Genomic DNA, 12667 nt, shown 5'->3' on the forward strand with positions numbered 1-12667 from the left:
ACCCTCACTTTAGGTTTCAAAACCATTTGGAACTACCTCATATTTAAGATGTGGACTGAAATCTGTCTCAGAGTATAACTTTTTACTCCCATTTTCATAGGAAGTAACTTTTTATCCTTCATAGGAAGTAACTTTTTATCCTTCATTGGTGATTCTGGTTCCTTAATCTATAGTCTCACATTAATAACACCCATCAGGAATTCCTTCTTCCCTTCTCACAGCCCATTTCCAGGGCTCTGTCATGTCAGCAAAACACTAGCTTAGGAACCTTAGTTCTCTGTGCTTGCTTTTCTGCAGTTTCTAATTATCTCTCTCTCTCTTTTTTCTTTAATGTTGGTGATTGGTTGAATTTACCTTTCACTTCATTTACTTCTGCTATTAAGGCACTGGAAAAGTAGTAAGATGTGGTTAACTGGTTATAGGACAAGTCTACATTATTGATTCTCTGCTTAATTCACAAACTGCTATCTGTTTATTTGTTCACCTGTCTTATTAAACTTTTTTTTTTTTTTTTTTTTTTTTTGAGACAGGGTCTCACTCTGACGCCCAGGCTAGACTAGTGCAGTGGTGCAATCACAGCTCCCTGCAGCCTCGACTTCCCAGGCTCAGGTGATTCTCCCACCTCAGCCTCCAGAGTAGCTGGTACTATAGGCATGCACAACCATACTGAGCTATCTTTTGGTATTTTTTGTAGAGACAGGGTTTTGCTATGTTGCTCAGGCTGATCTTGAACTCCTGAGCTCAAATGACCTGCCTACTCAACCTCACAAAATGCTGGGATTACAGGTGTTAGTCACCACACCTGGCCTGAGTCTTCCAAAAGTTTCGGACTCCTCTCAACAACCAGGGGATCAAGGCAATGCATGACACCTAAATTCTCTCAATCATGAAATCTAAACTCCTTCAATCTCTAGCTCAACGTGTTTAAAAATGTGTCTTCCTCATGGCCTCGTCTTTCCTCTTGTCTCATAGAAAAGAATATCTCCTTTCCTCTTATTGTGGGCTAGCATTCACCCTTGTCATCTCAACAGGCTCTCTCCTGACTACTCTTTCAGGCCCTTGCTCATTGACTATTAACATTTATGTTTTATGCCTTTGATTTCTAGATTGTTCTCTTGAGCTTACAAACCTGCGAACAAAGTTCTATCCTAAACCAGAAAAAAATTTCATTCCATCTTACTACTCTTTTAAACTAGGGACATATATTTCCTATTTCCTTCACTGGTAACCTTCTTGAAAGGTTACTTTCTTCAGACTCCCTTAACAACTTTTGACCTTCTAACTAGAAGGTAGATCCTGCTCCCACTTCTGCAATAACTTCTTTCTGAAAGGTCCCCATTGATTCTGAACTCCAATAACCTGTCCTTAACTTTTCCTTTGAAACCATATAGCACAGTTCATCAGCCTCCTGCTTGAAATTATTTTCGTTTCTAGCTCCCATTGCATTGTTCTGTAGAGGTTTTCCTTCTGCGAATTTGACTGTTAATTTTATGATCCTTATTGATAACCCCCTTCCTCTCCTTTCTCCTTGCTATCAGAATATAAGCTGTTAGTTTCACATCTATCACGTAAATGCAATTTGCCATTATAATATTATTTTGTGGATATATGCATTTAGTAATTTTTTCTTTCATCTGAAATGTATCCTCCTAAGGGTCTGTCAGAGGCACTTTTCTCTTTCTATGCTCTTTGCCTGGGTATGATAAGATCATTCATCACATACCTTTCTACGGTTGACTCCTAATCTGTGTTTCCATACCTGTTTTCTCTGCATAAGTTGTGCTTTTGCAGTTCCTCACTAGATGTTTCCTTTAAAAAATTCCTTTGACTCTGTTCAATGTGTATATCATAGACCTGAGAATTTGGTATTCATCTGCTTCTCTTTTAATGTCTTTCATTTCCTTCCAGTCTCTTAATATAAAATTAAAAAAAGAACATTTTTTTTCTGTGTAATTCAGTTATTTCCAAAATACTTCTACCTTTTTTTTCTGAAGTATTTTTGACTCATCTCTGTTATCATAGCGACTCTACTTTTAGTCTTCTATGTCTAACTGTCTTCGATGTTTGGTAATAATGAGATCCTCTTAGATGCTAAGATGCTTAGATGCTAAGAGGATCTGTATGGCTCTAGATTCTTCTGCTTCTGAAATTTATCCTAGAAACCATAGCCAGATTAATTTCTGTAAATCAATGCTTCTCTAAAAATGTAAACCAGATGTTCAAAAATCTATGTTAAGGAAACAAATTCTAGCTTCTTATACTGGCATCAGTAATGTGGCATCACCCAATGAGCTTCTCCCAACCCTTTTTAATTATTTCTCTGCAGTAAAGTGTTTAGCTGTTACTGGTAAATGCTTTACATTTTTGTACCTTGGTACATTTGTTCACATCCATTAGTCACCTGGATTTTTTCTTTGAAAACTCCCCTTGTATATTCAAACTTGGTTATTCTTAGGCTAATACAAATGTTATATACTCTAGGCAGCCTGCCTTCAACACCAATGCCCTGTCTCCCTGCTCCCTCAATCAAGACATATTCTTCCCCTTCCACCTTCTTCTATAGCCCCTTATCTCTGTCTGTCTCAAGGCACTGGCCAATTGTTATTGTATATAGTATTATATTTATTTCTGTGTACATTTCACCACTTCTGTAAGCATACTCAGTAGATTGGCTTAATAGCATTAGACTATTAATAGATATTTACTGAATACATAACATAAACAAAAGAGCAATGTATTCCCGTAGCCACAGAAAAATCTATTTGAAAGTTAAAATTATCTGTAATCTTATTTCTAAGATTTCAAAAATATTCTTTGCTCATACCTGCTAAATTGATGAGTAACAAAGGTAATTTCACTAATTCCAAGATATTTAAAGGCTCTATCATCTAACAGCAGTTTTAGAGGTTGAGATTGATAGTATTTTATTTAGTTAGTTAGTTATACTTTGAGATTGGGTCTTACTATATTACGCAGGCTAAGCTCAAGGTCTTGGCCTCCAGCAATCTCCCTGTCTCAGCTAGGACTACAGGTACATGCCTCAGCATCCAGTTTCTATTAGAGTTTTAGAATTTAAGATATAAAGCTTTATAACTATGCAAAATAGTAAAGGTCTCAAAAAAGTACACATTTGACCTGGAAAAATACTGAAGGTTTTCACCAGAAGTTGGTGAATCAACAGAAATTGTGGCAGAATACATTAATTATTCAATCATGCTAAAATGTAATGCCTGTATTTTCACCAAGAAGATGATATATTTTGTATTTCACACTGGGATAATCATCCAGTATAGAGAGAGGTAAGGCAAACCTAAGAGGCAGCCAAATTCAGTTGTTAGAAGTCTGGACTTAGTAGCTAGATTGAGTTTAAACACCAACTTCAAAGTGTTTGACTGTCAGTAAGTCACTTAAACTCTGTGCCTGTTTCATCACCTATAAAATGTGGATCATGTGAGCTAATATATGTAATACTCTTGAAACAATACCAGTACAACGTTAATAGTATACATTTTAGATAATATCTATCAAAAAAAGGAAACCATCTGTGTTTACCAAGATTATAATTTGCTTCATTTTTATTGTTTTCAAGGTCCAATTAATTTTTAGAATTGTAATATTTTGGAGCTCTAAAATCCCTACAGATTTGGTCAAAAAAGGTAGTGGGAATGCGTTTAAGTGACTTGTTCAAAGATCTCTAACTAGTTAGTAGCATGGTTTAAAAAAAAAGCCTGCCTGCCTTCCTTCTTTCTTTCCTTCCTTCCTTCTTTCCTGCCTTCCAACTACTAATCTCTCCATTCATCCATATACCTTATACAGGAAAAGATTCTGGATAATCAGAAACACATTTTTCCTGATTTCAAGTTCCATGTTTATGTACCATGTTTTCCTGTGAATTTTTGCACTGCCCTTCAGAAACAATTTCTCTTAAAGTTCTTGAAACATCATTCCTTCTCACTAATTTTTTATTTTGATACATCAGGATTCTGTTTAATCTTACTTGGCAAATAATCAAGGTCCTTGGAGAAAATCTCCAAAGAATGTTTGAGAGACTATAGCTCAGTTCTAGGCTACTATTTATAATGTTCAAATAACACAATATCTAAACTGTTAGTATTTAGATTGACACTAATTACATTTTCCATAGATTATAAATTGTTAAAGATAAGTAACAAAAATGAGTTATTTTACATTTACAAATATGAAGCATGAATAGCTGAAATATTCGCATACAGCTGATATTTTTTTAATTATAAAATCTAATGGCTTTGTTACGTTAACCATTTTGCAGGTTTAGGAACCAAAAGGAAATGAAATGCTGAGTTTCTCTCCCTTCTTCCTTTTTCTATCCACTAACCAAAATAGAAAGCAGAGGAAAGAGAAGGGAAGCAGAGGCACAAATACTCTTCTATCAGAGTGATGAATAATTAGGTGTTGAAGTAATTAAATATTTTACAGCTAAAAAATGAGAAGTTTGGTGAATACTGCACACTATTACAATCATCTGAACCTATGTTTGAGGATGAAGATGTGGCTTTTTGTAGAGAAGAAACTGTTACTTTAAGAGTTTATGTTGGCTTAGGTGCTGGACAAGGAAGCTTACTAAAATCCTGCAGCATCTATGAAACACAATCTCAGTGTTATTTTTAAGGAATAAGAAAAATATAATGTTCCGCTTAGTATGGGCAAATGAGTAGTTTTGCGGCCAAAGAACCCACTTACCAACAAGCATGGGAATCAATACCTTAACCTGTGCTTAAAGAGCTATATTTCCAATAAAAGTGTAGTTATTTTTTCTAAGTTCTTTTTAATAATTCCAAGTCCCGATAAAACCCTAAGCTTCCAAAAGCATGTACAGTAATTGGTGCAAATTTTAATCTTTCATTATACTTTCATTTCATGCTTTTGAGGGATCCAAATAAACAATGGGGCTAGCTGGGACTAATATATTTAATAGTCTTAAAATATTTTGGTTAACGTGATAAAATTATTCAGCATATAAATATAGTATTTAACTTACCACTCTGAAAATTTTTTATACTACCCTAGTTTTCTTCTCATCCCAACAGGCTGCTAAGAAAATGTTGCAAATTATCCCCTAAACTATAATAGAAAGTAATATAATATAAATAAATGTACTTTGTTCATAGAATATAGATTCAAACATTTTTATTACAGGCGTGAATTTTTTACTTAATCAACAGACATTAAATTTTAACAGGAGTAAGCAAGGATGTTGACTAATTGAGCATTCCAAAGTTAATTCTTTCTTTCAGTCTTTGTTCTGCTCACAATATTGACCTTTCCCTGTGCTGTTGTTTTTTTCATATCTTTTATTATATAGAAGTGCTTTAAAGGTTTTGGTGGTATCTACTTCTGTTTCTTTTCTCCAATCCAAACGTATCTTATGGTTGTATTGAAAAAAATCTAAAGTAATCTGATAAAAAATAACTAGTTACTATTAAATATAAAAAACTTTGTCATATTTGTATAAGATTTTATAGAGTAATATTTGTGTTTTCAATTTATTATACTAACTAGTGAAATTATAAATTGAAAGCAGTGATAATATTTTTGGGAGGAATTAAATTGTCAGGAAATATCAGGAATATTAAAACAAGTTTCATGTTGTTCAACTGCATAATTCTAAAGTGACTACTTCATATGCAAAAACTAGATACAGAAAAAATAATTGGTAAAAAAATAAACTGCAAACAAACTCTTGATGAACTTTAGTCACACACAAAAATAGGGGAACAACCTAAGTAATTAAGACATTTGCAGCCATTAAAACCTACGTGGGGAAAAATATTAATGGCATAGAAAAATATTGAAGCTATATCAACTTTCACATTGTAGAGAAATTGAATAGAAATGCCTTGGAAGAAAATGCAACCAAATTCTAAAAGGGGTGGCTTATTGGTGTTCTTCGTTATCCTTTTAGGTACTTGTCACATTTATTTTGCAATATATATGTTACATTATCAGAGATAAATTTAAAATCTAATTCATGTCAAGACATTGCTCATTTCAATATTTTATAATACTTCACAAGTTAAGCAAGGCAGGGAGAATAATTTTCCATTTTATAGTTGAGAAGACTAGGTAATTTCCCAATTGGAGGAGCTTGAAATAAAATCAGATCCTCTAAAGCTAGCTTCAATGCTTCTTCTATGATAACACTACAATGATAGAGGAGATAATATATATGAACATTCTATGAGTTTTTCATGATAAAATTATAATCAGAGACATTAATAATGTTACTTGATTTATTTGATCTTCATAAACTCCTAATTCTAATTAAGTAAAAAATTGAGATCAGGTGAATGCTATTAAAAAAATTATAAAATCAAGTAAAATAGGTCTGAAATAAAAACCAGTAACATCTATGTTTATTGCTATATTAGAATTATAAGAACATCTAAAACTCCTTTGTTTTACTTTAGAAATATACTCAACATGGCACTTGAAGTAAAAATGAAATATTAATAATATTAATGATTACATGTAAAAGAGTCCATAATATGTGAAGGGTAAAAAAAGTTAAATTTACTTAGAAATTACCAGTAGGTTTTTAATTTAAAAAATCTATTTTAGTCAGTGTGAAATTAAAGTGGAAATAAATATGTTTATAATTATTTATTGAGATTCACTTACAGGGCATAATTAAGGACTAAAGCAATCAATAAGACTTAAGCCAGGCTCATTTCTAGAGGTCCACATCACTTTAGTAGTAGATATATTCCTGTACACCCACACTTGGACCACTTACATTAGACTCCTGCCCTCATCCAGCATAGCTGCAGCCTGTGCCAGAGAGTGAGCAACTTTAAAGGAGAGGTTGCCTTACCCATGTTTGTATGTGTGGAACTTGGCATAGTGTCTAACAGTTTGTATGCATGTGTTTTTGTGTATGGAATCAAACTTATTTCAATAGCCTAAACCAGATCACCTCCAATTTGTATGTGTTACAAAAAATGCATAATTCATCCCCAAATTAATTAAATGATTTAGAGGATTATTTTCATTATCATGTATCTTTGCTACTACTCGCCTATTCCATTAGGTAATGTATATGCATAGTTATACAGGGGTGATATGCTTGATGAGTTTCAAACCCAGCCATTTCCTAGGCAGCAGCCTCTAAGACCAGGGTCAAAACTTCAAAAGATTATAGCCAGATAAAGTTAATTACATAAGGTGGATTTGTTACAATAAATGTATTTTCCCCCTTTTGTTGAGACACAGTTACAGAGAAATACTTCTTCAAGTTCAAGAATAATGACAAATGGCAAATGACCCTCAGCCTCCAAGTCAGGGACATAATTAGAAGGAGTTGTGGAGTTTGGGATAAGCTTTAATAATTCCATTTCTACATGGGCAGTTTCTACTAAACTCCACTGATGGTGCCAGGTAAGAATCCCAGGCCATTGTAGTAAGATCTTCTAACTTATCAGTAGCGAGAAATCCAGATTTTTATTTAAAACATCTCATTTTTAAAGCGTTGGTAATTTTTGAAAAGTAAAACACTTCTACAGAGCATATTTCACATAAAAGCTCCTAGTTTATGACTTCAGTTTAAAAAAGTACTATTTGTTGCACACATAATTGAAATATTCTTGAAAAGTCATATAATTTGATTATTAAATGTCAAGGAAAGTTTACTGATTTTAAAACTATATATTAAGAATGAAAACTATATATTAAGAATTATGTATATTATTCCATAGTTATAATAAGAAAAATAAGTATTTCACAAACTACATTTATTATGAAAATGAAAATACCAAAGCCCAGAAGTTGGCAAGAGAAAAATAAGAATAACCATGTTAAGCTTTATTTTAAATGTAGTATAACTGATTTAGGTCACAAGTTCAACTTCACTTTCAATGTAAGCAGATGCATGATTGTATTTCTAAATGATGACTAGCCAATTATAGTGACTACAAAGTTCTGTCATAACTGACATTTTTAATGAAGCATTCCACTAAGAAAATTAAAATTTCAGCTTCATTTTCATCACTTTAGCTATTTAGAATTCTGTTAATCAAGTAGGAAAAAAATTGTCTTCAACACCTAGAATGATTTATCTGTTTGTATGACTGTGAGAAAAATGATCACATCATCTTCAAGTAATAGATTATAAGTTGGAAGCAAGTTCACATTACAGCTATGCTGATGAAAATTACCTGCAGGCTGTTACAACAGAGCCCATGAATTAATTAACCTTTTGCCATAAAAATCTAGAAACTTCAGCAAAGACTGAGGTTTCTCTATTATTTCTCTTGCTTCAGCTTCCTCAGCATGTTAGGAAATAAAATGATGTGCAGTTACTGAAGCAAACAAAATATATGGAGAGTTTATCAGTTCTCATGTTACTGCAATACAACCACATAAATTATGGTTAAAATATAGCAAGTTAGATGATCCATCTTTTGTTTTATTTAATGAAAGGTAAGTAATAATGATTGATTTCTACATAGATGTTTATTTTATGAATGAGATCAGTAATTTCTTACTGTGAATACTGGCTACCTCTTAGTTATCTTCCTTTTGACTCTGTGAGAACATAAATAAAGCATGTCTTTTGCCAATTTTTTTAATGAGTATAAACATGCTTTCTTATAAATAGAATTTTCAAAAGAATAAAAACATTAAGTGTATTGGTCAAGCATTCTGATAGATTTCACTTGGAATCTAAAGTTTAAAAATCAGCTAACAAACAAACACTAAATGAAAACAATTTGGGAAAATATGATTTCTAATAAATGATGGTAACATGAGCCACTATATTTTCTCAGGTTTTTAAAGGTAAGTATAAATAAGACTTGGTGAATTTGAAGATTATAAAGGACTTAAGACTACTAAGTTACATTTTAAATATTGACATGATAACTTACATGGCTTTATACAAATGTTAGAAGTCACATTTTATTTTTCTCTTTGATGTAATAGATCTCTTTAAGAAGTTAATTTCCATCATATTTAATTGTTCAGTAGCAAATGCCTTTAGCCATTCTCTTCCATTAGCCAATTTTAAGAGTTTAATTTTAATTAATTCATTATATAATTAAGTAGGTGATAATAGATAAGTCATCCCTTCAGTAGGTTACCAGACATTTTTATTCAGATCATGGATTTTATATACAGTAAGTCTTCACTTAATGCTGTTGCAGCTTTAAGTGAAATGACAAATAAAAGGTCCTCAAGTAACATCCTTTGGTTCAATGTCCTTTCACTATAAGACACATGACAGTGTTTTCTGGTATTTTACTTAAAGCTGCAGTTTCCAAAAACTTGTCGACAGTGCTAAGTAAGGACTTAAAGTATATGGTTTTAGAATGTTAGGGTGTTTCTCTCATGTTCCAAAGGAAGGATGATTTGCCAAATTCATCTTTAAAGAACTAAACTAGTGAATACTTCCGAAAGTATTTTTCAGGAAACCGATTTTCAGTTTCACGTAAGAAGTCCACAATGTGTTTAAGGAGGAAGATGATGATAGCCTTTTTTGTCAATAAAGTGGGTAATGCTTACACAGACAGAGATGTGTATTTTTTTTATTACAAGTAAGCCTATATGTTACTAATCAATATTCATTTAAACCCTTCATAATTAATTTTGAATACATTAAAATTTTACAAACAGATCTATGAAGTCTATAAGGAAGACAGCTTTTTAAACATAGTATATTTAGAATATTAACCAAAATATTTTTGGCTATTTCAGTGTTGAGAACATTTCTATTATAAACCATATACTTTAGAGTAAGACACACATTTATTTGAAGTGTCAAGGCTAGCACATTTCTGTCATGTAGCAAATTCACAGTAAATATATTTTGAATATAAGAATACATAAAGCTTTAAAAGATATTTAGCCTTTTTGCCAATACTTAATGTTTGCCTATACTAATTTAAACTAGATTTAATATTGTCACTGATTTTAATATGCTCATATAAAGGGTCATGTGTGTGTGTGCATATATATATGCATATATATATATATGCACACACACATACCTATAGAATAACGAGGATATGACTAAATAAAAAGAACAGAAATCTACAATATTCCTTAGTTTTTATGGGAATCTATATAATCTTTAAGAGATATGATCTACATACCTGACAGGTAATGTTCTGTCTCCTTTCCTCCTGTCCATTTCTCTTTGGGGAACAGGATACCAGCGGAAATTCAGTTTCCAGTTAAAACCGCCATAAGTCATGTCTGACCCAGCCATATATTCAAAGGTATCATCACTAATCACATCAATGATAGGGCAGACAACCGTTTTCCTGCCAAGAAATTAAGCCCAATTTATAGACACATGATAATTAAAATGTTACATTATCTTCTTAAAACTGATTATAGCTGATATAGCTGATAATTATTTTGTTACTTTAATGTGCTTTTAGCTTCATTTTTATCCTATTAGTCCATGGAATTATTTCCTTTGAATATATATTCCTTACAGTTTATGCTATCATTTGAAAGCTAATCAAATACACTAATTGACCTTCAAGTTTATTTCCAAATGCATTCTAAGTACTAACTTAGCAAGATAGGCATGGTCAATTTTTCATAAAACCTCTACCCGCAGCATGATTAGTAGAGCTGCTCTGAGATTATGCTTCATTTTATGCTTCATTTTAGCTACAACACTTTGAAAGGCAATAGCATTCAGGGAGGGAAGAAGGAATGACAGCAAATTAGATCTGGTAGTTAACATTTCAAGTAGGGTAGGTTAGTTTAGAGAGTTCAGGGACCATCTTCATGGAGAAAACACCTACTAGGAAAACAAACAAAAAATCAACAAAGAGTAACAATAAAAATCATAATCATCTGTCAGTATATGTTTTCTATGAAAAATGACTGATACTTTTCTGAGTGAAATGTCCTCAAATTAAGGGTTTACATTTATAATCCAGATGATATCTTCTAGATCATAATTTAAAAGTGAATTTTTCTGAGACATGATGATTTCTGAGTGAAATGTCCTCATTACATTTATAATCTAGATGATAAGATAGGGAAAGCTAAGCAATTGCAATTTCTGGTGTTTTATCCTATTTTCCTTTTTTTCTTTTTGAGATGGAGCCTTGCTCTGTCTCCCAGGCTGGAGTTCAGCCTGGGAGACAGTGTCACCCATTCAACTGAAAAAAAGGGGGCTGAAACAGGGAGCTAGGTGATCTGGCTCAGCAGTTCCTACCCCAACAAAGACCAGCAATCTGAAATTCTCTGGATTGAGAGTTTCACAACAAGCATGGCTGGACCCGGGATGGTCCAGCTCTGTGGGAGGGAGGGCATCCACCATTACCGAGGCAGTTCTAACTATACCTCTATAAACAAAACCACGAGGAAGTTCAAACAGCAGCTGGGCAGAGCCCTCTGCAGCGCAGCAACACCTCTGCTGGCAGACTGTGACTAGACTACCTCCTCACTGGGAAGGGCATCTCTGAAAAAAGGCAGCAGCACGTCAGGAACTTATAAATAAAGCCCACATTCCCAGGACAGAGCGCCTGGGAAAAAAAGGTGGTTATGAGTTCCATTGCAGCAGACTTAAATGTACCTGCCCAGCATCTCTGAATGGAAAAATGGATCTCACAGCTCAGCACTTGAGCTCCTGTAAGGGACAGAATATATCCTCAAGCAGCTCCCCAACTCCCATATATCCAAAGAGACACATCATAAAGGAGAACTCAGGCTGACATCTGGCAGGTATCTTAGTGGGACAAAGATAACAGAAGAAACTGGCAGCAACCCTTACTGGTCTGCAGCTGCTGCAGGTGATCCCCAGGCAAGCAGGGTCTGGAGTGGACCTCCAGCAGTCCTACAGCAGAATGGCCTATTAGAAGGAAAACTAAAAAACAGAAATAACTTCATCATCAACAAAAAGGATGTCCACTCAGACCCCATCCGAAAGTCACCAACTACAAAGACCACAGGTAGATAAATCCACAAAGATGGGAAAAAAACAGTGCAAAAAGGATGAACACACCCAAAACCAGATCCTCCTCCAAGGGATCACAACTCCTCACCAGCAAGAGAACAAGGGTGGATGGAGAATGAGTCTGATGAATTGACAGAAACAGGCTTCAGAAAGTGGGTAATAACAAACTTCTCTAAGCTAAAAGAACATGTTCTAACCCAATGCAAAGAAACTAAGAACCTTGAAAAAAGGTTTGACGAAATGCCAATGAGAATAAACAGCTTAGACAAGAACATAAATGAATGATGGAGCTGAAAAACACAACACTAGAACTTTGCAAAGCATACACAAGTTTCAATAGCTGAATCGACCAAGCAGAAGAAAGGATATCAGAGCTTGAAGATCAATTCAATGAAATAAAATGAGAAGGCAAGAATAGAGAAAAAAAGAGTAAAAAGAAATGAACAAAGCCTGCAAGAAATATGGGATTATGTGAAAAGACCTAATCTATGTTTGATAGGTGTACCTGAATGTGACAGAAAATGAATCCAAGCTGGAAAACACTCTTCAAGATACTATCCAGGAGAACTCCCCCAACCTAGCAAGGCACTATTCAAGTCCAGGAAACACAGAGAACACCACAAAGATATTCCTCAAGAAGAGCAACCCCAAGGCACATAATCATCAGATTCACCAGGGTTGAAATGAAGGAAAAAGTGCTAAGGGCAGCCAGAGAGA

At 33.7% G+C, this 12667-nt stretch overlaps 1 protein-coding gene across 6 annotated transcripts in view; it reads right to left on the bottom strand.

Annotated features, from left to right (window-relative positions):
• Positions 1-12667, bottom strand: part of GALNT13 (polypeptide N-acetylgalactosaminyltransferase 13) — a 598306-nt gene that overhangs the window by 215187 nt on the left and 370452 nt on the right. For all 6 annotated transcript variants that reach the window (XM_021665899.2, XM_021665898.2, XM_064382748.1 and 3 more), the window contains one exon: positions 10125-10295. In XM_021665899.2, the coding sequence (XP_021521574.2) occupies positions 10125-10295 (171 nt within the window). The remainder of the gene's footprint in view (positions 1-10124; positions 10296-12667) is intronic.

The sequence above is a fragment of the Aotus nancymaae genome, unplaced genomic scaffold, assembly GCF_030222135.1.
Source record: "Aotus nancymaae isolate 86718 unplaced genomic scaffold, 86718_ANA_hifiasm-v0.15.2.pri h1tg000029l, whole genome shotgun sequence".
Classification (NCBI taxonomy): domain Eukaryota; kingdom Metazoa; phylum Chordata; class Mammalia; order Primates; family Aotidae; genus Aotus; species Aotus nancymaae.